This window comes from Uloborus diversus, chromosome 1 (assembly GCF_026930045.1).
Source record: "Uloborus diversus isolate 005 chromosome 1, Udiv.v.3.1, whole genome shotgun sequence".
NCBI lineage: Eukaryota > Metazoa > Arthropoda > Arachnida > Araneae > Uloboridae > Uloborus > Uloborus diversus.
Window position 1 is genome coordinate 79298535 of NC_072731.1, and position 26797 is coordinate 79325331.

The 26797-nt window shown below is 35.3% G+C and overlaps 1 protein-coding gene across 1 annotated transcript in view; it reads right to left on the reverse strand.

Moving 5' to 3' along the window:
- The window catches only part of LOC129230613 (uncharacterized protein CG43867-like), a 112801-nt gene that overhangs the window by 22982 nt on the left and 63022 nt on the right, over window positions 1-26797 (reverse strand). Inside the window, exon 22 of the mRNA XM_054865032.1 lies at window positions 5834-5917. Coding sequence (XP_054721007.1) covers window positions 5834-5917 — 84 coding nt within the window. The remainder of the gene's footprint in view (window positions 1-5833; window positions 5918-26797) is intronic.

Below are 26797 nucleotides of genomic sequence, written 5' to 3' on the forward strand. Positions count from 1 at the left end.
AATAAATCATTTCCATAGTTCAGTTCCTCGTAAAGAAAAATATATATATATATAATAAAAATAAAAAAGAAAATTAATTTGAATTCTGAAATTTTGAATTCAAATTATGTTTTTCGCAATCACGAACTGAGACAGGACCCTATCCATTGGAGTTATTGTTTCTAGAAACAGCTCCTCCCCCCCCCCCCCATCCAAGCCTGCGATGGCGATAGCCAGCTCTACGCATGGGCGTATCCAGAGGGCGGCAAGGTAGGGTAGAATCCCGCCCTCCCTCCAAGCCTGCCCCTCCTCCTGGGCGGTTACGTGTGCATTGTTGTGTGTGTAAGTGTGTAGGCTTGTGTGTGTGCGTAGACCTGTGCGTATGCACGTAGGCGTGTGTGTGCGTGTGTGTAGGACATGGACGCTTCCGACAAGGAGAAGCGGATAGCTCAGGACCGGAGCAGCCGCGCCGCGCCGCCTGCAGAGGACGGTGGGTGGTGGTGCTGCAAAGGCTTCTGGTTCAAGCTGAAAAAGGCACGAACCTCAAAAACGGTCAAATGAGAACAATAAGCAATCGTGATTGCTCAAAAAAAAAAAAAAAAAAAGTGGTGTCGTTTACTTCAAAACTAGTTTGAAAAGAAATATGTTTCAGCATGAATGTTAGTTGAAGATCCTATGCTGAAGAAATATTTTACCTTTAAAATTATAAAACAATATTTCAATATTTAAACATTTTGCATTAACACTTTCACAATACACTAATAACGTTAGTGCGAAAATTGCCCCTCCGTATCTGTAAATTAACTTTTTTAGCAATGGTGCTATTTATGCAGTGAAAATATTATTAGGAAATTTAATAGGCAAATACTATTTACAGACATACAGCGAATAAAACAAAGACACATCAAGGACAAATACAAGGGAGAGCCGATGAGGGCGATCGTGCACTCCTTGATCCAAGATGTAGGAACGTTCCCTCGACGTATTTTCGATACTGAAATTCCAAAACCGTAATTGTAGTCTTGAAAACGTAATTGTAGCACATGTCTTAACACTTTAGTGATAGGGATGCGAACTTGGTTTAGGAAGTTTTTCGAAGTTCCAAAAACTCAATTTTAGACGATCTTAGATGATCCTAGATGGGTTTTGTGGGCTCTCCCCTCAAAAGTTTTTTCTATTGATGTCCAAAAAAAAAAAAAAAAAAGTAGCAATTATAAAACACCTCAGATTCAGCGTTTCCCAACCGATGGTTCGCGAGAGCTATGAAGGGGGTTCGCGAAAAAATATTGTAATGGTGGAATTTTAACAAATTTGTTTGAGATAAATTCTTAGGTTTAAGTGTTTATTATTATTTTTTTCGTTCATCCTTTATTTATTTGTCTCTGCCAAGGTGCGAGTTTTTACCTGTTTTATCGAACATTGAACATAAGCCATACCGGAGAAGTTCAACCTTGAATACTATGTCTTCAGTTGAAGATGAAAATATATGAATGCTTTGGTTTTCTCAGAAGCTTTTGACCGGAAAGTTCGATTTAACTTCACAGAAACATTAAATGGAACATTTGCAAACGCCTGCTGTTAGGCGTCGATCCAAAAGGGAAGACATAACTCCCCCAATTAAGCAATCAAATGTAGCCGAAAGGCATATTTTGGAGACCCGTATTTAGAAAAATTTGCCTCAGACTCCTTTTTGAACCCAAAATTACACGTTCACTTTCTGTTTTCCTATGATTACCCCTATCAAAACCAGGAGCGGGTTCCGCCGTTGCCTGCTTTACCATTTAAATGCAACGAGGAGCTAAGCTATCGTGCCTCTCTTATGGAGAAACGAAAATGCGCTGCGCAAAAGTACAGTCGTACTGCTGTTTGTTGCAATACCTTTCACAATACCTAAACCACAATTTACTCCTAGCTTTTATTGATGAAAAAGAGAAGGAATGGTTAGTAACCCCAAAATACAAGAAGTATGTAAACATACTTTTACTTATGAAAAATTTCCTGGGTGAAGCTTGTTTAGTCCAGTCAGTTTAGACATAAAAATAGTGATCAAATAACGAAAATTCCGACAGAATCAAGTTTTTGCAGAGACCTTGGGTTTAAAATTACAAATAAAGTGCCAAAAGTCCTCATCGATCCCATGCGAGCTAAAAAAGTTATTAGGGGTCAAAGGTCAAAAATTTAGTTTTCTTGGATTTTTCCCGGAAACGGCAAGTTTTATCGAAAAGTACCTCGGATCAAAGTTGTAGATCTGAAAATGGTCCTTTTGATATTTTTCTCTAAGACCAACCATTTCAAAAGACAGCCAGTCACTTACGGATTCTCCTCTCTCCCAAATCTAGTTCTATGGCGAGCATTATCTTGTTGAAAAATTGCCCCTGGGAGAATATTTAGGAATGGTCTTACATGTGTTTGCAGAATTTCATTAACATAAAGCTGACCAGTTAAGGTTCCACGTACCACAACTCGAGTGGACTAGCTATCATAGGCTATGGCCCCCAGACCGTTATACCCGCGGTGAGGGCAGTGTGTCGCGCGATAAAATGGGTGGAATGGTACACTCTTAATTCAAAAGAGCGAAAAAATAGCTCTTAAAAAGAGTGAAATCTATTGCGGGTGCATTCATTCTTTCTGAGTGCTAGCTTTATCGAAAAAAGACGCTTTACGAAAAAACCAAGACTAAAACTTTTCTTTATTCGCGTGAAATTCGGAAACACTCTGTTGGAGAGCGAAATATAAAAACATTCTTTAAAAGAAGGACTCAAAAACATTTTCATTGGTTCGATTCTGTCACGTGATTTTGTTTAGGGAGAATCTTCTCTACCTCCACGTTAGGCTTACCCAACGTTGGTCGCGAGTACGAAGTGAATGTCGCTATCTAAATGTCTTCATTTAATGAATTTAAACAATATTTGTTGCCGAATGAGGTTTCTGAAGGAAGTGCACAAAAACTGCATGGTAAGTGCGAAGAATTTTCTTTTTTATTAAAACTTGTAACTGTTAATATTTCTTGAACTGCTCGTATATCATTGCAAATCATCCACGTGCAATGCTACGGCGAACTTTTTGTAATTTTTTCTTCCAAATGAATGAAACTTTCATCAACAATTTTATTTCGATCATCGAATCAAAAATATGACATTTGAAACAGTCGTTACCATCTTTGGTGTGTGTGTACTGTATATATATTTTAGGCAGGTGTTACAGACCCGACCATGCGCAAATCTATAGGTCGGATACCGAATCCGCTCCCGATGGTCGGAGCTCCAACCACTGCGTATATTTTAAATTAATCAAACATTGTTTTTGTGTATAATAAACTTTAAAGAGTATCATAAACTTTGTATAATACACTCATTCATATGTGTAACGGGCCATTCATTAATTCAGGGTCCTGAGGGGGAGGGGGTGGAAAATTCTCTACATACCCTTGCTTGGAGAGGGGGGGGGGGGGTAGATCCATTCTTACGTAATATTTTCCAAGCCGATATTTTATATTAGAAATCCGCGGTCAAGTGGTTTGGCAAATATTATATTTCTTTTGCTTCAGGAAGGTAAAAGTATGTATTATAGGATGAGCTGTTTTTTACTTGTGTTTCAAAGAATGAAACGTGTAAAATATAATAAAAGAATCGCACTGTGTTTTGCATGTCTTATTTTTAATTATTATCGCATCATATACAAAAATTATTTGTCAAAAAACATTCGGTCTAGATTCCTTACAGTAAACATTTCTTTACTCAAAAATGTTTTTAAAAAAATTAAAAAAAAATGATAGTTAATTTAAGAACGATCCCAGTGATGTAATATTTGTTATTTTATTATTGTGAAGAAAAAAAAGAATCTTACCTAAGATGGGGGGGGGGGAGTCTTACATACCCTTACATAGAGGGAAGGGAAGGTCAAAAATTGCCAAAATTGTCCTTACGTAATTAATGAATGGCCTCGAAGAAACAAAATTGAATTCAAACGTATCTTGTCACAATTTATGAGTGACTTTTTAAATTAATTTGAACTGATGTAACTTTTAAAACATTATTAATATTAAAAGGCACACCGAGAATATCAATATAGAGTTTCAAAATTTTAAATCTATTTATTTGGAACTGTGTGGGTTTTTTAGTTTTATTTCAATCTTTAGATTAGGAAATGTACGTAATATTGCACGTGGGTGATTTGTAACGATGTACCAGTAGTTCAAGAAATATTACCAGTTAAAGTTTTAATAAAAAAGAAAATTCTTCATATTTGCCATACAGTTCATGTGAAACACTAAAAACTTTTTTTTTTTCATTTTTTAAATTAAAAAACTAATTTTTTTTTTTCCAAATGAAATAAGTTTTAAAAACAGTTTTAAATTCAAATACACAGCATAAGCACATGAAAACACATTTAAAAAACAATTTCACCAAAGGAGAGTGAAATGATTTTACCTATTTTAGTCTAAAAAAAGAGTGAAATAGCGGCTTTCCAAAACAGAAAGCAACCACTCATTTAGGATTTTAATTTAGTCTTAAAAAGAGTGAAAAACACTTATCAAAAGGGAGTGAAATAAGCTTATCCAAAAGGAGTGAAAATAACCGCTCCGCAAAAGGAATGAAATTCACTCCTATAAGGAAAGTGCGTTTTCGACACTGGAAAGGAGTTAAAATTTACTCAGTCTGAGTTAAAATCGCTGGAATTTTTTAAGAGAGTACCTTGCTTAATCCACACCCGTGCGCAGTTATCATTTGACCCCAAAATGAATGTTTCATCACTGAACACCATCTTTTGCCAGTCAATGACATCCCACATCACTCTGGCTTCGCACCTAGACGGTGTTGCCTATGTTTTGGCGTTAAAGGGAGTACACGAAAAGGACGCTTGGATTGCAGATTCGCGTCCACAAGACGTCTAGAAATGGTTCGAGGAACAACTGCTACCCCTACGTCTGCTTGTATAGTGGAACGAGTTACTGTGGGATCCACGGACGCTTCCTTCGGACGATCCTTCGATCCTCTCTCCTCGTCGCTCCAGAGCCTGTTTTTCGCACGTGGGTCCCATATCGTGTCCTCTGCCTCCAACAGTTTCTAACGGAACACTCCGAACGATCCACCTGGGCAGCAACACGGCTCGTGAACCAACTCGCAATTTTCATGCCGATGATCACAAACCTCTCTCAAACTCGCTCAACTGTGAGAAACGTTTTCTAACTTGCCTACCTGGCATCCTTCACTCATTAAGGTTCTCCAACAATCGGGATGTAATCGTAACATTTATAAATCTTAAACTATGCACTGGTTTATATAGCACATTTTTCCCGACTGCACCGATACTGTGGGAAAACGGGCATGCGCCTTGACACCAAACTTGAACCATTTGCATATCAGATGTCACTCTTCTTATTGTGCAAAGTTTCGCGATTCTACCTTTCTTCTTTCTTGGGGCGCTATTTTCAATGTTCCTGACTGTACTTTGATAGTTGAAATTTTAACTCTAATTGCAGTGGATTAATCCTCAGCTCCAGTAGATAACGTTCATTACTGACCACTTTTTTGTTTCTTCATTCCCCTGAAATAACCCAGTCTTACCAAGTAAAACAGTAAAGTTACCGGATCCAGTTCAGCCTTGTCATAATAAAGCCTTTCCCTGCCATCTTAAACATAGCAAAAAAAATTATCCAACCGTGGTGCGAGTTCCATTGTTGATGACGTCAGGAGCGTTACTCGATCATTGGCTATTATATGTATGAGGATTACACAAAGAATACATTTGATACTGATATAAAAATAAAACTTTAGGGCGGAAATATGATGGTATTATAATTAGTAAAAATAGGCACGGACGATAAAAGTTAGAAAAAAAAAAAGAAACTCACCATTGTCGTGAAATCTAACAAAGTAATGGAATCTTCTGATACAGCTAACCAGATAGACAAAGGTTCACCTTGTTTTAGCTGCGTCTGAAAAATAAAAATAATACAATGAATAGTTTTATAAACCTGTAAATAATAGAATCTGTGAAGCAAACGCTAATTTAAAGCCCTTTCAAGCTACGTGTTTGAAAAGCAGCAGGGCGTGACTAAATTGGAGTCGTCAATGTCATTTTTTGATGCTTTAAAAGTTTCGGAAGCAATATTTTACAGCCTTTCCCACAATAAAAATGTACTTCAAAGTATTATAATTAGAGAAAACAACAACTTATCTTCCCTCAATGAAAAAAATAATAATAACGTGTACCCCACACCGCTTCGTTATTCGTTATAAGCGATACTTAAATGACTATTGACTACCTTTCTCAGACGTTTCCCTAGACATATTAAAAAATTTAAGGCAGAGAGGTGATGTTTTTAATAGCGTCTGGGATCGAAAATGGCGTAAAAACTGTATGGAACGGATATCAAGAACAAATATACAATACAATAATAGTGTCTTAGAGTGAGCAAGAAAACCCTTTAAAGAATTACACCCAAGCCCGACGAGAGGTCATGTCAGCCTAGTCGGAAGCTAGGGGCCCGGGCATTGGGGGGCGGGGCGGCGACACTGACGCAAAAAAAGGAGAAAAAAAAGAAAGAGAGAAAAAGAAGAAAAAAGGAAAGAAAGGAGGCAAGAAAAATGGGGAAACTCCTGTGGGAAACCCATAAATTCATCAGCAAAAGGAGAAATCCTAATTGCGCCATTATGGATACCCAATTGTGCAACCACTTGAAATCCCACAAGGCTAACAGAATCTGCACTGGCAGGCAGAAGAAGATTGTCGCTGGAAGAGTGAACATGTAATTTCATATATTAAACAGTGATTTAACCAAAAACTGCTGATTTTACAGCTGAATTGCATGGAACAAAATATTTTAATCGAATTGACTTAATAAAAGCGTACCATCAAATTCCTATTCATCCAGACGATATTCACAAAACTGCAATTTGTACCCCTTTTGGCCTATTTGAAAGTACAGTGATGCATTTGGCCTCTATAAAGCGAGTGCGACATTTCAACGTTTTGTTGACGAAATTACTCGAGGATTACAAGGAGTTTACGCCTTCGTCGATGATATACTAATAGCATCCAAAGATTCTGAACAGCATCACCAACATTTTAAAACATATTTTCAAAATTAGATGAATACGGCTTCTGTATTAACGTACAAAAGTGCATATTTGGGGCATCAGCTAGACTTCTTAGGATTCAATCTTTCGGAAACAGAATAAAACCTCTACCCGATAAGGTACATTGTATCCAAAATTTTCCAAAACCAGATACCTAAACCTAGTTGCGTAGATTTTTAGGTATGCTGAACTTTTACCGATGTTTTATGCCCGAAGCTGCGCACATACTTGCTCCTATATTACAACTTTTAGAAGGGCATACAAATAAAAAGAAGCCTTATTCCAATGTTCGCAAAGCGGCAGAACAACTTAAATAGAATATGAAGCAGAAAAAGCCTTTGTTGACGCGAAAAACGCGATTGTTAATGCCACTCTTTTAAGACATCCCATTCCAGGAGCCCAGTTAAGCTTATATGCAGACGCCTCAGATGTTGCTATAGAAGGAGCCTTATCTCAACTATCGCATGAACTGTGGGAACCAATAGCCTTTTTCTCAATGAAACTTAACAAAAGTCAACAAAAATGGTCAACCTATGATAGGGAATTTGCAATTTACTCTGCTATTAGAAAATTCAAACACATGTTAAGAGGGCAGAATTTTTCCTATATATACGGACCAAAAGCCACTTACTCATGCTTTTAAACAAAATCCAAATAAATGTTCCCCAAGGCAATTACGTCATTTAGATTTCATTTCGCAGTACTCCACAGACATTCAGCATGTGGAAGGTTTAGGAAACGTGGTAGCAGATACTCTCTCGAAAATCGAAGTTGAGTTGATTACCAAATCTGCAAACTTAAATTTTTAAAGAATTTGCAAAGGCACAGAAAAGTGATCCAGAAACTCAAAAATTTCTCGAAGACAATACATCTACTTTAAAATTGGAACTCAAACCATGCCAAACTGCGGACTGCAATAAACTTTGTGATACTTCAACTGGCGTTCTACGTCCATTCGTTCCCGCTTCATTTCGTAAACTAATATTTGATCATCTTCATAATATGGCCGGGAGTCGCAACTAAAACCAAGCTCGTGTGTTCGCGATACGTATGGCCTAATATGAAGTGCCAAATTAAGCAGTGGGTGCAGTGCTGTGAATCATGACAAAAATCAAAAATACACAGGCACACCAAAATGCCTCTACGTACATTTTCTCTTCCTGATGCCAGATTCTAGTACATTCATGTGGATATCGTAGGTCCCTTGCCACCATCTGACAGTAAAACATATTCTCACTATGATGGACCGCTTTTCCAGATGGTCAGAAGTAGTACTCATATCTGAAATTAAAGCACCAACCGTATGCCGTGAAATATTCAACTCTTGGATCTCTCGTTTCGGATATCCATCGATAATAACTTCTGATCAAGGATCCCAGTTTCACTTTTCAACGTTCACCGAATTTACTCGCTTACTGGGTACTCAAAAAATCGGACCGGCATTTCAAGTCTGCTTTAAAAGTTCATGAAAATAGTGACAGATGAGCAGAACTAATACCCGAAATTCTTCTGGGTATCCATCCGAACAGCCATTAAACAAGATTTGAAATCTTCTTGTGCAGAACTCGTTTCCAGCACGACCTTGCGTCTTCCTTGTGACATCATCGATCCTACTGATACTCCTGCATGCGACTCGGATTTCATAACTGATCTTCGCGACAGAATGAGACAGCCGAATCCTGTTGCGACATCTGCTCATTGCACGGATCAGTATTACCACCATCCATTACTAAACTCATCTTCGCACATTTTTCTAAGAGTAGACAATGTTGAACCACCTTTACTTTAACCATATACTAGTTCTCATAAGTGTTGAGTAAAACGGACAAAACGATAACTATAGACATCAATGGTCGACGCACAACAGTTTCTTTTGACCGCGTTAAACCGGCTCATGTTATTCCAGAAACTGTCGATTCGCCACCTCCAGTAACAACAAAATTAAAAACTATCAACAAAACATCAGAAAACGAACCTGCAACATGTCACCAGAGACGGAATACGAGTACATTTTCGAAAATACTTAGCTACTTATATAATTTAATATATTTTCTTTTCATTGCAAAATATTTGAAAGATTAATTGTATATATGTATCAATCTCAAATTTTCAATAATCATTGTATTCATTGTATACATGTATCTATTTTATATTTTCAATAACAATGTAAAATCTCTTCCAGTGTTGATTCTCAAAAAAAAAAAAAAAAAAAAAAAAATCTTTACTTTGGGCTAACAACCTTTAGTCACTGGGGGGGGGGGGATACTCTATGGGAAACCCATAAATTCATCAGTAAAAGGAGAAGTCCCAATTGCGCAATTATGGAAACCCCAATTGTGCAACCACTTGAAACCCCAATTGTGCAACCACTTGAAATCCCACAAGGCTAACTGAGAATCTGCACTGGCAGGCAGAAGAGGATTTTATCACTGGAAGAGTGATTATGTAATTTCATATATTAAACAGTGAATTACCAAAAACCGAGTTGTAGTCAATGTCTCACTTCTGACCCTACTAAACTCCGAATTAGCGGAAACGTAAAGATAAAGTAAAATTTACTCTTTTGCTATTTACTGCTGTGCCATAACAATAATAGAGTTAATTATTTTATACAATACATAGAGTTAATTATTTTCTAGAAAGCAGTTTCGTTTTGTTTTTTCTTTTTTCCCTATTTTTTCCCCTTTTTTAAAGGGGGGGGGGAGACAAAAGTGACAAGAGCCCTGCTTTGGCTCTCTGCGGCCCCGATTACAGCCCTAGTTTGTCGCGAACCGATTGAAGTAAATGTTTTTCAGGTATTCATTTTCTAAATATCGACAATATATCTAGCTAAATATCGCCAAATTGAAACCAGATTCGGAAAACCATTTTTTCTGCCATCTTGGCAAATTTTGCCAGGTGGTCACCTAATTATAATGTCTCTTAAGTCTACATTGAAATAAACACCGCTTTACATCAAAACAGTCCGAAGACTCTTTTGGAACATCTGTTATCTGAATGCAACTAAAAGGAGAGGAGCACAACTATAGTTGAGGCAAACCTTGAGATAAAAACAGTCGGGGAAAAAACAAAATTTCCGAAAAACCCCCGGAAAAAAACCGTTTTTTTCCCGAAGGGGCTTATTTTCCCTCCGGAAAAATTGAAAAAATGAATTTTTTCAACTTTTCAGGAAGTTTTAATTGAAATTTTCAGCAAAAAGTGATTTAAATTTCTCATACTTAAATTACAATGCAATTTCCTCCCCCACTCCCTCCTTGTATGTTAAAATACTGTCTAACTTTGACAATGAAAGTTGTTATATGATAATATAATTTGCACATAAATAAAAAACACATTTAATTCTTTTAGCAAAAAAAAAAAAAAAAAAAAAAACAATATCCTTAGAGAAGAATTTATTTTTCTTCTTCATGAAACAAACAAGCATAACTTCCTTCTGGTACACTTTTTGATTCATTTTACGGCCCTCATCCACTTTAAAAAAAAAAAAAAAAAAAAAAAAAAAAAAAATTTTTGTCGTTTATGCTGATTCTATCACAGACAAATCCTGACTTCGGATTTTGGCGATGTTTAACATTTTCTAAGGTGCTTGGAGTGTCTACAGCCCAAATCCTATTTTTTGGGGGGGATTACGAGCTGGTTGAACGGTAAATCAATAAAAGGTATCCCCCCTCCCCTCTTCCAGCGTGGACTTGCGGCTTGCTCAAACGTTTCTGGCATCTTTGTAGTCATACGAATGCCTAAACTTTTGGAACTCGTAAAACATCTGCTTGAGCTGTTTTTGCCCTTAGTTGCACTTATCGGTCACAAATTCCCATCTTACGAACGATTTCTGTCGTGGAAACCCAAGGAAATCATTGAACTCACTTATGGATGTCCTGCCGATTAACTGAAATGTTCCCAGTTCGTTTTTGTACACTTTCCGGGCATCGACTATTATTTCCAAACCACTTGAAGCGGCATACCACATCAAATACTGTTTGCCGAGGTACAACAAGCAAACGAACTGTCGTTCTACTTGGTTAAACAACTTTAAAATAGCAGATCTTTTGCTTAAAGTTGTTTTTTAAAAAAACGAAAAACAATGCATAAACTAGAAGATACCTTATAAATTATTTTCTAATAAAGTGAGAGACAATAATAAAGAAGACACACATTAAAAATAAATTACTTCCATTTTTTAATGCTTAACTCTTTATATGTTCCAAGAAACACAGAGCTACTAAGAAACCCTATTTTTATTCATAAAAAAATCAATTTTTCTATTTTTCCCGAAAAAAACCGGTAAAAAACTAGTTTTTTCCACCACTTCAAAATTTCTGGAAATTTTACATCTCTAGGCAAATCTAACCTGGCAGCGTCTTGATGCCGTAATTAGGATCTGCGTAGCCATCACGATGCTGCCAAGTTAGGTTTGCCCTGACAAAAGTTACATTACTCAGTTTTGCTTTATGCAACGCTTAAAATTTTAAATTAAACCAACGATTTATTTTACGGCGAATCAGAAGGAGCAACGCTAACTTTTGCCCCTTCTGATTCGCTATGTTTAGGGCATGTAATTGTTATCTAATCTGTCACTGGCTATGTGTGGAGTTTATTTGAATTTTAAGTATTATAGAGAAAAATATTTTTACCTTAAATCCCTTTAAAGGCTTTAATTATTATTATTTTTCTTTTTTTCGACTGTTGCTGTCAGCCCCGATAAAATTGTGCTAAGGTCAGCAAATTGTTCGAGCTGAAACGACTGATGCAAAAAAGGGGGGGGGGGGATAAAGTAAATCAATCTCAGCAAATTTATTGTTCAAACAACGTTCTCGATGGAACAGTTAATTAAAAAGACGAATGTTATAGAACGAAAGATATAGGTATGATGGATTGATTTTGTGCCAGATATTTTAAACAGGTCCTTCCATGAAAATTGGACCTTAAGCTTCCCTTCGTTCTCCATGAACATTTTAATTAGCCCCAACTAATTATTTCTATCGACTTGGCTAAAAAGTTACCTAATTATAAGGAGAAAATAATGAGATGTTGTCTTATTAAGTTAACACATAAGAACCTTGGATGATCAATTTTACCCATCAAATGTTTAATCACTTCGATGAAAAGTAATAGAGCGAGAACAAAAAGAAATGTAAAGAAGGAAAATCGAAGTTTGATCCTCCAGGGGTTACGTCGCCGTCGTACTGAAAGGCAGCTAAGAATATCGATTTGCCCACGCAGTTCTATCGAATATACAAAGAGTGAAAAATTATTTCTTTCAGTCTGACATTTTTGTCCACAAGGATGGCATTTGAAAAGGTCAGAATCGATCTGGTGTCTTGAGGGCCGATGTCAACGAGCCAGTGTGGGAGGACGTCTTTTTTTTAATCAGGAGTCAATTAAAATGAAGCATTCAAGCAGAAATGAGTTAGTTTTAATGAGGTTATTTCAAGCTCCAATTGAAAAAAAAAAAAAAACATAATCGTTGATAATAAAAAGTAATACAACAGCTTTTCCAAAAAAAAAAAAAAAAAATGCCTCACAGGCACGCAAAGTTTTCAAGTCTTTTCTTTGAGTTTCTTTATTTTTTATCGGTAAAAATACTTTTTTTTTCCAGGTTTGCAAATCAATATAAAATAGTATCAGGAATTCGCTATATGGTCAGTTCTTCAAAATTTTACAATAAATAAAGTTGTCGTAAATATCGGCAATAAAACTCCAGCTTATCCGTTTGGCGGATTATTTGTGACCTTTCACACTTTCAAAAAAGAAAAAAAATCGGCGATGGTATACTGAATGTAGATAAACGCGCACATTTTAAACTCAACGAGTGCAAAATCTATTTTTAGACATTCCTATTTACTTTTTCCCCCTCCCTTTCTTAAGCGTGTAAACGAGTTACTGGACCAGTAACCTAGTTCCATCTGTTGCAGATAATCTGATTGAACGATTTGCTCGTACAAGTTTATAATCCGTTAGTAATAATGAGCGGTCCTTTTTTTTTTTTTTGCTTTTACATGCATTTTTTACATACACTCTTACCATTTTAGCTGTAGTTTTAATGTATACGAGTGTTATTGTTATTTTAAGCTATTGTATAAATTAGCAGCTATTAAGCTATTGCATTAGTTTGCGGATCATCCACGAATTCCCTATTCGCGGTAGCTGAGCCACCTTATCCCGGGGATTATCTAGAGTTTACTGTAGTAATCTTTATTGTAAACTCCTGGATCTTCTCTTAAATAACGACACACTTTGTGCCATGCACAGCGTGCCGCTTTTGACCGCGATTGGAGGCGGGCAGTCACGTGAAGTTAGCCCGCCATTGTGTGTGCTGCTTGTGTGATTTCACTGAGCGGAATACTAGATATTTTCTGTTTCTTAGCTATTCGTATTCTTCATCAAACGCTATCTTTAATGTGAAAATGCCTTGGTGTACTGCATTTGGATGTTCTAACAGTTCAAAATTACTATATCGAAATACATTGAAAGATTATTTATGTATTTTAAATGTTTTCATCAATACTGCTGTGCAATTTCAGATATTTTTTGAAACTTTTGTTGAAATTGTAATATTTTTTACTTTTCATGAAACTGTCTGATAGCTTGTTAATTTTTATGGGATAATAAGGACATTCACTAAAATCATCATGTACAGTTCCTTCAAATATTGCAAAGCTCAACTAGGTAACGGCACCTAATAAATTGCGAGCAGTGGTAAAATATTTGCCCTGTTTTTAAAACTGATTGTTCTGAGTTTAAGATAATAAAACCGTCAAAATTTAAATATGTTAATTATTTTAATGTAAAGTTTCTATTGTTTAGTTAGTTTCAAAATGTCTCAATAACTGTAGCAACATTATTTTAAGAACACGTCGTTTTGCTTTTAATTGTATCATAGCCATGAGTTTCAGTGTGTTGCCAAGTTAATTATTTATCTATTTTGTGCATAAAAATTAAGGTGTTAAAAGTATGAAGTCATTCATTAAAAAAATTAAGCTTATTTGAAATTACAGCAACATGTAACTCAAGTCAAGTTATACAATTATCTGAAGATTTTTTTTTGTCCGGAAAAACTCTGTTTTCGTTTAGTTTTTACTTTGATGTGAAAACCTTTTTAATAAAATATATACGTATGATTTATCCCAGTGTCCGTTGATTTATAAATTCATTATTGCAATTTATAACAGTTCATCACAGATGTAATTCCTATTGGTATCAAATGATTCAATTATTATTATTTTTTAAATATTGATTTAAAACTGGTTAAAACATTTTTTCTCAGAATCAGTTTGTTGAATTTTTAAGAACTAGTAGTATCCTTAAAAATCTGGTTTAAATGAAAAGCATTTTTTAATGTAAAATCGTCATGAGAAACAAGCAAGTGTTGGTAAAAAAACATGGAAGAGTCTTAATGAAAATGAAACCTTATTAGTTAGAACAAAAAGAAATTTTGCAATTTTTTTAAAAGTGAATAATTTTTACAAATACAAATACAAATGTGACGACCAGCAACAGGCTCTGGGCCCAGCTAGGCTGGTCCTAGTCAATTAATTAGTCCCCAATGAAGATCAATGGCCCTCTTAAAGCTATCCACTCCCTTGCTCATTACCGCCTCTTCCGGTAAGCTATTCCAAGTGCCCACGACCCTGCTAAAGTAGTAGTTTTTCCTGATTTCCAAGTTAGCCTGAGATTTAAATAGCTTAAAACAATGACCCCTTGTCCTGCTTTCCCCGCAAAAATTTAATCCATTTACATCTTTCATTTTGATAAATTTAAATAACTGAATCATGTCCCCTCTGACTCTCCTTTGCTCCAGGCTATACATGTTAAGCCTATTAAGTCTGGTATCTTAATCTAAATCTGAGAGTCCCCTTACTAATTTAGTTACCCTTCTTTGAACCCTTTCCAATACAAAAATATCTTTCTTCAGATAAGGCGACCAAAACTGAACAGCATATACTCCAAATGAGGTCTTACTAAACTCCTATATAAAGGCAGAAGAACTTTCTTAGATTTGTTTGAAATAGATCTATTGATAAACCCAAGCATTTTGTTGGCTTTGTTACTAGCAATACTGCACTGTTGACTAAACTTGAAGTCCTGATTAATAAAGATACCCAGATCCATAACATTTTCTGCCTGATTTATGACTGAACCCTGTAAACGATATCTCATACGTTTATTTCCATGACCTAAGTGTAGCACTTGACATTTCCTTACATTAACTGCCATACCCCATTTATCTGCCCACTTAGTAATATGATCTAAATCCTCTTGCAGCTGTTTTACTTGTTCTTCATTTTCGACAATCCCCATAACTTTTACATCGTCAGCAAAACAATTCATGCTTCCAGAAATATTTTCATTGATGTCATTCATAAATATAATAAACAAAAGAGGCCCTAACCAGGGGCGTAGCCAAGGGGGGGGTTTTGGGGACAAACCCCCCCCCCCCCCGAAACGTTAGTCTCAAAAAAAAGAGAAAAAGAAGAGAGAAGAGAAAGAAAAAAAAGAAGAAAAGGAAAAAATTCCAAGCGATCATATATATATATATATATATATATATATACAGGGGCGGATCCAGACTATGGATTTGGGAGGGGAACTTTTCTAGCAAGTATGTTTATTGGGGTGGGGGAGTTATATGAAATTACTCATTAAAAAATAACCATAAATATTGAGTTTTACAACGTATCTACTGCTTCTTAATGCCTCTTATGAAAAAAATGTATTCATTACAAATTCTAAAAGTACAATTCTTAAATAATTAGTTTAAAAAGTTTGTTCATTTTTCTATTTGTATGTGCTTAAAGGAAATAATATTTGCACCAGTGGTTCAACCACAAAAGTTTTATAGAGGGTGCACTTTTAAAATTTTCACCATCTGATAGGGCGGTTGTTGAAAAAAAAAGTTGAAATTCTAGTCTTAAGGACGCAGTTTTAGACGGCCTCTGGTAATGTTACGAAAAAGAAAGGTTTGGGGGCCGCCTGCGGAAATTAAAGTTTTAAAAACACAATTATAGGCGATATTTATTGACAATAGGGTCAGAGATGGGATTTTTTTGGGGGCTGCATCCGTTTTTTTGTAAAATAGATTTAAATCGAAAATCCCACCGCTAAATTTTCTGAAATTGAATTTCCAAAAACGCAGTTACAGACTAACTTTGACAATACTTCGAGCAGTACGGTTCTGGGGCTTTTCCCAAAAAATGTTTCAAAATTGAAGTCCTAGAAAACGAAGTTTTTGAGCAATATTCTGTGATAAAGGATTTAAACACTTTCCCCATTAAATTTTTCAAAACCTTAATTTTTTAATGTTCAGATTTTCTACAGGAGCATTCGGACCCTTGTCCGGAAATTTTTCGTTATCGACATCTTAAAAAAAATGACTGTAGACCATATTTGGTAACGTCAGGGGTTTGGCAATTTTTAAAAATTGAAGCTCCAAAAAAGCAATTTTAAACGATTCTCGATGTTATTAGAATGCGAGGTGTTAGGTAGTTCTCCCCTTTAAAATTTTCAAAATTGAAGTCCTGAAAACAAGATTTGAGACGCGCTTTAAAGGTATTGGCAGAGGAAGCGGACTTCCGACATTATGAAGACTTTCTTATTTTTAGACCGACTAAAAAAGGCGACTATTTCCAAGGTACGTTCTATTGTTCTCTTTAATTATAGGAAATGTTTTACAAAAACATTCTACTCGGCCTTCTGGGGGATCACGGATCCTGTCGCCCTGTGTCCCCCCCCCCCCTTCAGCCTCCACCTCTAATAGCGCCACTGAATTGCAGTAGCTTTAAATATAATGATCAATCCTTCACCAAATAAATGCAAAAAACAGTTTAAACAGGTTTGTCTTTATTTATTTATTTATTTTTATGCAGGGAAGAGGGGAACATTCCCCAGTTCTCCTCTTTAGATCTGCTTTTGCAATTCTCTCCTATCTTTTTCTTGCGCCTTTCTTCAAGCTAAAGTTCTATATAACTGGAGAACTTCGCTGTAATACATTGTGAAAATTTTTAAGTACACATGAGAATTTAGAGGAAGGGGAACGTTCCCCCAGTTCCATTCCAGGGATCCGCCTCTGCTATTGTTTGATCGAATTTTCTGGAGCTTTTCCTCGAGTTTAAGTTCTATAAAACAGAAGATTTTTTCTACTCTATTGTGAAAATTTTTAGGTATATATGGGGGTTTTGAGGGGAGGAGAAGGTTCCCCCAGTTCCCTCCATGGATCCGTTTCTGTTGTTGCCTAATTGCTTTTCCTGGTGCCTTTAGTTCACGTTCTAAAGTGTGTGTGTGGGGGGGGGGGGACATTCCAGCAGTTCCTCTTTTTTGATCCGCTTTTGAAATTCTCTCCTTACTTTTTCTGGCGCCTTTCTTATAGTTCAAGTTTTGAAAAACGGAATTATTTTCCCGTACTCTCTTTTGAAAATTTTTAGGTACACTTGGGATTTTGGAGGGGGAACGTTCCCCCAGTTCCCCTCCCGTGGATCCGCGCCTGTATATATATATATGTATATATATATATATATGTAAAAGAAGTAATCCCCCCCGAAAGTCGGGTCTAGCTACGCCACTGGCCCTAACACTGATCCCTGAGGAACCCCACTTAAAACATCACTCCAATTAGAATGATATCCTCTCACAGCTACTCTTTGCTTCCTACCAGTAAGCCAATTTCTAACCCAAAATAAAGTTTTTCCTCCTATTCCTATGTCAGCTAACTTGCTGAGAAGCGCAACATGCGGTACCTTGTCAAAAGCTTTTTGAAAATCAATATAAACAACATCCACACATTTTTTGTTATCTAAAGCTGAGGTAACCTTGTCGTAGAAATGCAATAAATTAGTAGTACAGGACTTACCTTTCCTGAAACCATACTGCAAACTAGTCAACATGCTATTAGTCTCTAAGAACCTCATGATCTTAATTTTGATCAAAGTTTCGAAAATCTTACTAATCACCGAAGTCAAACTTACAGGTCTATAATTCCCAGCAATACCTTTAGACCCCTTCTTGAAGAGTGGCGTTATGTTAGCCAGCTTCCAGTCCTCTGGCACCGTCCCCGAGTTATAAGAAGCATTGAAAAGATTCAAAATAACATCCACTAATTCCTTTGCACATTCAACTAAAATTTTTGGATAAATATTATCTGGTCCCGGAGCTTTAGTTGCTTTAATCTTTTTCAAATGAAATAAAACCTCCTCCCTGGAAAATACAAAATCTTCAAGCTGTATAATAGCTTGTGTCTTGTTAGTGTCAACTGTTGAGATACAGTTATCGTTAAACACACTGGAAAAAAAAGTTATTTAGAACATTTGCAATATCCCTATCGTTTTGGATTAAATTTCCATACTCATCAACCAAAGGCCCAATTTGACTGTTTCGAGTTTTCCCAGAATTAGCGTAAGCAAAAAACCTCTTAGGGTTCCCATCAATGTCATCATGAGCCTTTGCTCCAATTCCCTTTTCTGAATCCGTACCAAATACTTAAAATTTCGCCTTGCCTTACCATACTGGAGTCTCTCCGCACTCTGACCAGTTTCTTTAAACTGACGAAAAGTGGCTTGCTTATAATTAAGAGCTTCTTTAGTCTCCCTGGAGAACCACATGAGCCAAATTTTGGTACTAACACCTTTTCTCCTAAATGGAACATAGTCCCCAACCGTTTTAGCAAGTTTATCCTTAAATTCCGTCCACTGCTGTTCTACGTCGCTATTTTTCAATCCTGACGAAAAAACCTCTTTCAAGCTCTGCCTAAGTGCAACAAAATCAGTGTTTCTGAAATTGGGCACAAACCTAAAATTATCATCTTTGCACACTTCAAATTTAACCCGGAACCTAATGCTGTTATGATCACTATCTCCAATATGCTCCCCTACACACAACCCTTGAACAAAACTACCTATGTCACAAAAAACTAGATCCAAAATCGCCTCCTCTCGAGTTCCCTGAGTTACAACTTGATCTAAGAAATAGTCAGCAATTACTTTTAAAAATTCCTCTTCTTTGCCATTACCCGGATAAAAAATTATTCCAATCAATACCCGGAAAATTGAAATCCCCCATTATGATAACGGATCCCTTACTGGACCCACTAATGATACGGTACATCTGTTCATCTTGTCCCTGGTTTTGAATTAGGTGGCCTATAAATGTTTCCAAAGCGTAGCTTTTTTCCCTTACTGATCATCAACTCCAGCCAAACCATATCAATATCAGTAGGCTTATCATTTATGACCAATTCATTGCAAATAAAATTGTCTCTAACATAAAATAAAAACCCCACCACCTCTTTTACCTACTCTATCCTGTCTGAACAAATTATACCCAGCAATATGTAATAACTCTGCATCAGATTCGGTAGCCCATGTCTCTGTAATTCCAATAACATCCAACTTCTCATCTATAACTATGCTTTTCAATTCATCCATCTTGTTCCTAATACTGCGAGCATTGGTATAGAAAACTTTAAGCATGCCTAAGTTGCTTTTATTTAACACCCTGAAATTTCCTAAATTACAATTGTTAACATTACTACTCCTTGTTCGTCACTTTATTTCCATTTCTAGCAATACCCAAAAAAATTTCATTCTCTCGATACCTGATGCTTGAATCATGCCCCCCCATTCCAACTTAGTTTTTTGACTCCGAAGCCCCTAAAATTAATCCACTAACCATTTTGACCCCTGTAGAGCTCAGATGCAGGCCATCCCTAGCAATCCAATCCCGTTTACAATGACTCCATACATCAATGAACCTGATACTGCACATAATTAAAGTACACACATAGGTAATATAAATTATGCTGCTTTGCATGAATAAGTTCAAACTGTTGCCCAAGTTACAAACAATTTATGACATAGTTAATTTTGCTCACTACTGTTCTACTTAGTAGCGAATTTAAAGGAGGGGCTGCAGGGGGCTTATGAAATGTAAAATTTATGAATTTATAAATCAACAGACACTGGGATAAATCATATATATATATATATATATATATTATTATTATTATTTATTAAAAAGGTTTTCACATCAAAGTAAAAATTAAAACAAAAACAGAATTTTTCCGGACAAAAAAAAAAAAAAAGATAATTGTATAACTGGGCTCGAGTTACATGTTACTGTACTGTTGACAGGGGGCTCGTGCCCCCCCCCCCAAAGGATTAATTTCTTTTAATATTTTTATTCACAATTTTTAAACTGACTTATCCATAGCATTTTTTTACATATAGTTAATTAAAAAGAAAACAAAACACACATAGAGCATATTTTGAATAACAGCATTTTTGTTTGCTTAAGAAGTAATACTGGAGTCCTAGAGTTTCGGAATACATTTATACATTTAACTCGCTGGTTTCAAATTCAAGGTTAAGTAATATTGTGATTCGTGCATTAATTTTTCTTATATGGAATCAATAACTAATATTCTTCAAAACATGTGTAGGTGTGCCTAAAAGTTACTTTGATCCAGAAAGCTATTTGCGAAAATAATGGCTTTTTCTTTTTTAGCTTATAAAAAATGCAAAATGAAAGAAATCATATCGTAGCTTCTTAGGAAAGCCATGATATTAATGGAGACCAGGCTTGGAAAAATCGTCGATTTCGTAATCGTAATCTGTGTAATCGATTACGTTTTTGTGTAATGATAACCATAATCGTAATTTGTTAATGAGATACTCTTGTAATCATAATCAAAATCTTAATCATGCTTTTTTTGCGTAATCGTAAATGTAATCTAAATAAAATAAATCGTAATCTCGTCTTGTAATCGTGTAATCTTGACTTGCTGAAAGTGAAAAAAATGTAAGTGACGTTTCTACTATTGTATGGAGTAAGGGCTTTTGTACACTCGGCGTAAACACACGACACGAACGAGTAGCACCCACTTCATTAAACCTCATTAGAAGCGGGGAGGGGGGTACCAAAATCACCAGACAAGTTCCTGTGTGAACTGCTCTGGCGACTTAAGCGGCAACACCAAACGGCGAACGAGCCCTTACTTGAAACAGCGCATTTGTATGTGTTATGAAATTTCTACGGCAAATTTTCAGTACTATTTTAAATGTTGCCTCCTGTTTGAAGCATGTAGTTATTTATTTATTTCAGTAAAATGAAATATGTATATCGGATACCATACTATTCTGGCGTTCAATCGATTTAAGCAGTAATTACTAATTTTATATGTTTACATTTTGAAATACAAAACATATTTCAGAGCTTCAACTTGGTTCAATTTATCTTAACTGCTTGTCTTGAGAGAAAACAATGAGGTAAAATAATAGTTATAATTAAATGCTATTATGACTTTTTTGAAGCTGATTTGGGGTCCCAATCTCATTCTGTAGGTTGAAAAAAAAAATCAGTTACTAATGATACTATGCAACAAAAAAGACTTTTGCGTTATGACTCTAACTGTGCAATACTTCCAATATATACTGTCAGCCCCGCTTAATCGGGTAACGGATAAACGAATACCCCGCTCATAGAATAAAATCTCCCGGAACCAAATATTTCCCCATAGATGCAATGTTAAAGATCTCTGCTTAATTGAATAATTTCCCGGATAATTATATAATATTTATCAGCTTTCGCATATATTTTTGATGAGAAAAATTGTGAATAAATTAGAAAGATATGAGTAAGAATTTGTGATGCTAAAATATAAAGTAATATTTATCGCCGACAACGGGCGAGAAAAACAACATTCATAATCCATCAAAACGTTTCCACTATTCTATCAAATTTCTTTTATTTCGTCACTACAAAAAAAAAAAAAAAAAAAAAAAAAAAAATGCAGTCGATAATTAAATTGCAACACACAAATAAATGTACATAATTTAGACGAGGATAAATTGACAAATGTTAAATGTAAGATACGGTAGACGAGGAGTGGAAAAAGGGGTCCAAATGAGGTCTTTCCAAACTTCTATATAAGGGCAGAACTTCTTTAGACTTGTTTGAAATAGATCCATTGCCCCACCCAAGCATCTTATTGGCTTTGTTACAAGCTATGCAGCACTGTTGACTAAACTTTAAATCCTGACTTATTAAGACTCCCAGATCAGTAACTTTGTCTGCCTGACTAATGACTGAACCTTGCAAATAATAACTTGTACACTTATTTCCATGCCCTAAATGTAAACAACATCTACAGGCTTTGCACATTACTTAAAACAGAGGCGTAGCTAGACCCGACTTTCGGGGGGGGGGGGGGGGGTTACTTCTTTTATATATGATTATATATATATATATATATATATATATATATATATAAACTTTTTTTAGCATTAAAAAAAATAAAAGGGAGGTGAATCTTACATACTTTGGAATTACTTTGAAATGGAGGGCCCCAAGTCCGACACTTGTGTCAAATAAAACAAAAGCAAAGAATTTTTAAAATATTTTTTTAATGTTATGGAAAATTAAACTTTTTTTTTATATTTTCCCTCCATTTAATTTAAAGTGAAATTTTCTAGCAACGGTCTTGTCAAAACCAGTCAACCCAAACCAATGAGCGTGTTCCGTTCATTTCGGTGTGACTGCTTAATTTAGAGGCTAACACACATCTACAAAAGCTGGCACCCCTGAAAGCTAATAGATGCATCCATTTCCGCCTGTAAATTGGATGTTTGACTTTCAATCTCATCGGTGGTCAGATTATAAAGACTATTTTTACTAACTTGGTTTGCACTAAAAGTATGAAATAAAAAAAAAAAAAAAAAAAAGACTCCTTGAAATATAACCCACAAAAAATGAAATTACTTTTCATATCATTATATTTGTATGATGCTTTTTATGTATTTACATTTATGCTAATTTTAAAGCAGTTAATAAAATTTGAATTAAAAAAAAAGGGAAGAAATGTAGGCGGTAGAAAGTTATTTGCTCAAAGCTGCATATGTGTTCTCCTCTCAAGTTTTTATTTTTAATTATATTAGCTGCTTTAGAATTTACATAAATATCTATTTGAGAGAGCAACAGCAATTTTCGAGTGTTATAAACAGAAGTCTTTTTTATTTTCTACTTTTTAATGCATAACAAGCTAACAGAAATAGTCTAGATTTATTTCGTTTTTTAACATTTTATTCATGTAATGCTATGCAGTTTTTCTGTTGAATTAAAATAAAATTACCTTCAAAAGGGTCCGATGGGACTAATGCTGCTTTGCAGACTGTACTTCGTTTTCTTCAGTCGACGTTAACTTTCTCTTTTTAGAGCAATTCTTTTCGTCACTTTTTTTTTGGTTTAAAAAAGCTTGTTATCGGTTTTTCTCGCTTCATTATGCAACAACTTTCACTTAGAATGTACTATTTTAAACAGAATGTACGTTCCAAAAGAATACGCAGTAAATACTGGCTGAAAAATCAATAAGATTGCAATGGATACTCTATGGTTAGCAAAAGGTCGTTTTGATTATGACCTATGATGACACACACGAGACCAGACCAACAAAAACCTCTATCGTTTCGAATTCCGGTCATGCTATCATTTTCGGATTCGAAGCCCAATGATCTTTAAAGCGGCAAACAAAAACATTTTCTTCAACTCAGAAACACAGGAGTTGTCTTCAAGATCTGAGGGGGCAGTGGAAAAAAGGGAGAAGTGTGTTCCACGAATAGGCTTTCTTGGAAGATTAACAAAAGGACAGTCGCTTCGCGCACTTTCTTGGAAGGGGTGAAATTTACAGGTTTGATATTTAAGATGAACATTTCAAGTTCATGATTAAAGGTCATTGAAGTTAAAAGCCATTTCGCTCTGTTATCTGGATTAGTACTGTTCTTTAGTTGCTCTCTTTCTTATAAAATTGTGATTCCTTAGAAAACTGAAATGATAGGAGTAAAAAGAAAGTATAAGATTTTGTCAAGTGATGAAAAAAGGAAAATCGTAGAATATTGGCCAAGTTAGATTTGCAGCAATTGCTAACTTCAAGAAGATAAATAATGAATCAAAAAAAAAAAAAAAAAATAATCAGGGACCAAAAAGCAATAAAAGACTTTTTCTTGAAAAAAATATGCTTAAAGTTTCTTTTAGTGTCAAAATGATTCCTTAAACTCGTAATAAAGCACTTAATAATGTGATAACAGAATAAATACCTAACAAAACTAATACAGAAGAATTTTAATCAAGAGCTCATATTGTCTTGATTTCAAATTTTCACCATCATATTCCCAATTTCTATAAAGTTTCTTAAAGCCCCCGTATATCTCAAAACCTCTTTATCTCGATTTCTTCTTTCCTGTGAAGTTTGAAATCTACAGATTCGACTGTATGCAATATTCCCACTGCGACACTCACAAAATTAAACATGTTCAACAATTTGCAGAATCTATGTCGAAGAAAGGCTACATATACATGGATTTAACAAATCAATCTCATTTCTAAAGCGAAGTGTCAAATTTCAGTCAATTATCAAAAACTTGTCGCAGCAGAGGGTCTTTACGCTTGAGGGTCACTCATGGAGCAGATTTTCAATGGCATTGGGGGGGGGGGGGGAGAAAAGTGAATTTTTGACATTCGTTACTCAGAAAAAAGTCATTTAATTTTTTTCTTTTTCTTTCTCTTCTCTTTTCTTTTTCTCTTTTTTTTTTGAGACAAACGTTTCGGGGGGGGGGGTTGTCCCCAAAACCCCCCCTTAGCTACGCCCCTAACTTAAAAGAGGCCAAGTAGACTGGATAAATACCTTAAAAAATACAATATAACCATGTTTTATTGAAATACATTTGCAAAATGTAATTTTAAACAACAAACAGCTTTCAATTTTTATTAACTTTACTTACAAAACATATTTTTTTACCAAAAACAAATGTATTATTTAAAGATTTATATCTCTTCTACAACTAAAAAAAACTAGTCAGTTTTTGTTTCGTTTTAGAGGGCAATGTAACGGCTTCTTACTCTAGCATTTTCAAATTTTTATCACCTAACAAACATCCCGTTTTTAAGGGGTGAAAAATATCATTTTTTCTTAAGTTTACGCAATTTTTTCGTCATGAAGAATTACTAGTATCAACCTATTTTTTCCCGTGCTTCTAATATGCAGAACTAACTACAACAGGAAAAAAATTAGCTTCCTTCTGAAAGTCTCTCATCGACTTTTTTAGGCTCAAAATGACGAAAACGACACTTTTTCAGCTATGATTTGACAACCAAAAATTTCTAATTAGGCTTAACTTAAATCTTTTCTTTTTATGCACAAATAAAATTTCATTCTTTCACCTTTAAAATAAGACGTGTTTGATCTTCTTACTAATTTAAATAAATTTATTAGAGCTTTTTGAAAAAGGATAAAAAATACCAAATTTTACTCATCCATGGAGCAAAAAAATAGCTATCTCTCAGGAATAAAATTTTTCCAAGAAAAAAATATAACAGTTTAAAGGTACAGAATATTGGTACATAATACCTACCAAATTTCATCAAAATCAAAAATGGTGCGGCACAGCCCATTTGTTGATTTAATATGGAATGACCCTGCAGTGAAAGTAAAATTTTCAATTGCCACAATTTTTGTAATTTCTAAATGATTGCAAAGTTTTCAAGAATAATTATTATCTGTAGTAGAACTTCCTTTATATACTCGGCCTTCATTAATCCGGATAATACACTCCATGGAGAAAGTGGGACGGGGGATTCGGGGTCTCCTTCTACAATATTTTTCTAAACTGAAACTAGTTTTCGGCAATCTTTAAAAAGAGAGATTCTAGGGCTTGCCCGAAGAATTGTCTAAATACGAAATTTTAAACCATGTATAGAGATATTAGAAGAAAGGGCGAGAGGGTCCTTCTCAAGGAATTTTTTCAAAGTTGAAGCTTTAAAAGTGCAACTTTAGGCTACGTTTGGAGACGTTAGGTTAAAGAAGAGGGGAACAGAGGTATTTCCTTCGGAAATTTTATGGAAATTGAATTTCAAAGACGAAATTTAAGGCTAACTCTAGGAATAACATCTAGGGAATGGTAGAAGGTACTGGAACACAAAGGCGTATATAAAGGAGGGGCCCAGCCCCCCCCCCCCCCCCAAAAAAAAAAAAATCTGGAAAAAAAAATTGAATAAAGGTAGTTATTACTTGACTTAAGTTTGCTCACAAATCATTTCCAAACTTTTAGCTACAAAATAAATAAATAAATAAATAATAGTGATAATAATAATATGTTAGATCAGGGATTTCCGAACTGGGTGCCGCGAAGTGTCCATCGTAACAACAAATGCATACAAAACTGGACTAGGATGCTGTGTTGTGAAAAAATTCTAATTCTTCAAAGGGTATTGCGAATCGTTACAGTTTGGTAACCTTGCGTTAGATGGCACCAGGCAGCAGTGTTGAGGGTCAGGGGATCCGTACCCCTTACTCAAGAAAAGAACGTGTCTTGGGAATGCTAAGTTATTTAACAAAAAGAAAAGCAAATAATGTTGGGGAAAAAATCTCAATTCTTTCAAAACGAGAACTTTAAATCAAAAATTCTTAACAGGAGCAGATTATTGTTTAGCAAATTAAGTTCCCGTCTCTTACTTACCTTTAGTTTTCTCTAGTCAATCTGAAAGAAGGCTCTACAAAAAAAAAAGTTTTCTTTCCTTAACTCTCGTCCCTTGTAGCCCAGTAAATTGAGGATCTTTTGCACCACAAATTTATAATTAAGAAATATTTTCAGAATAAGTTCCTCATAGCATGTAGAGTAAATCCTAAAAAGTCCCCTAAGATCTCATGAGAGTTTCCATCCAAAATGGCAGTTCAAAGATGGCCGCCTAGTACTTTTTGC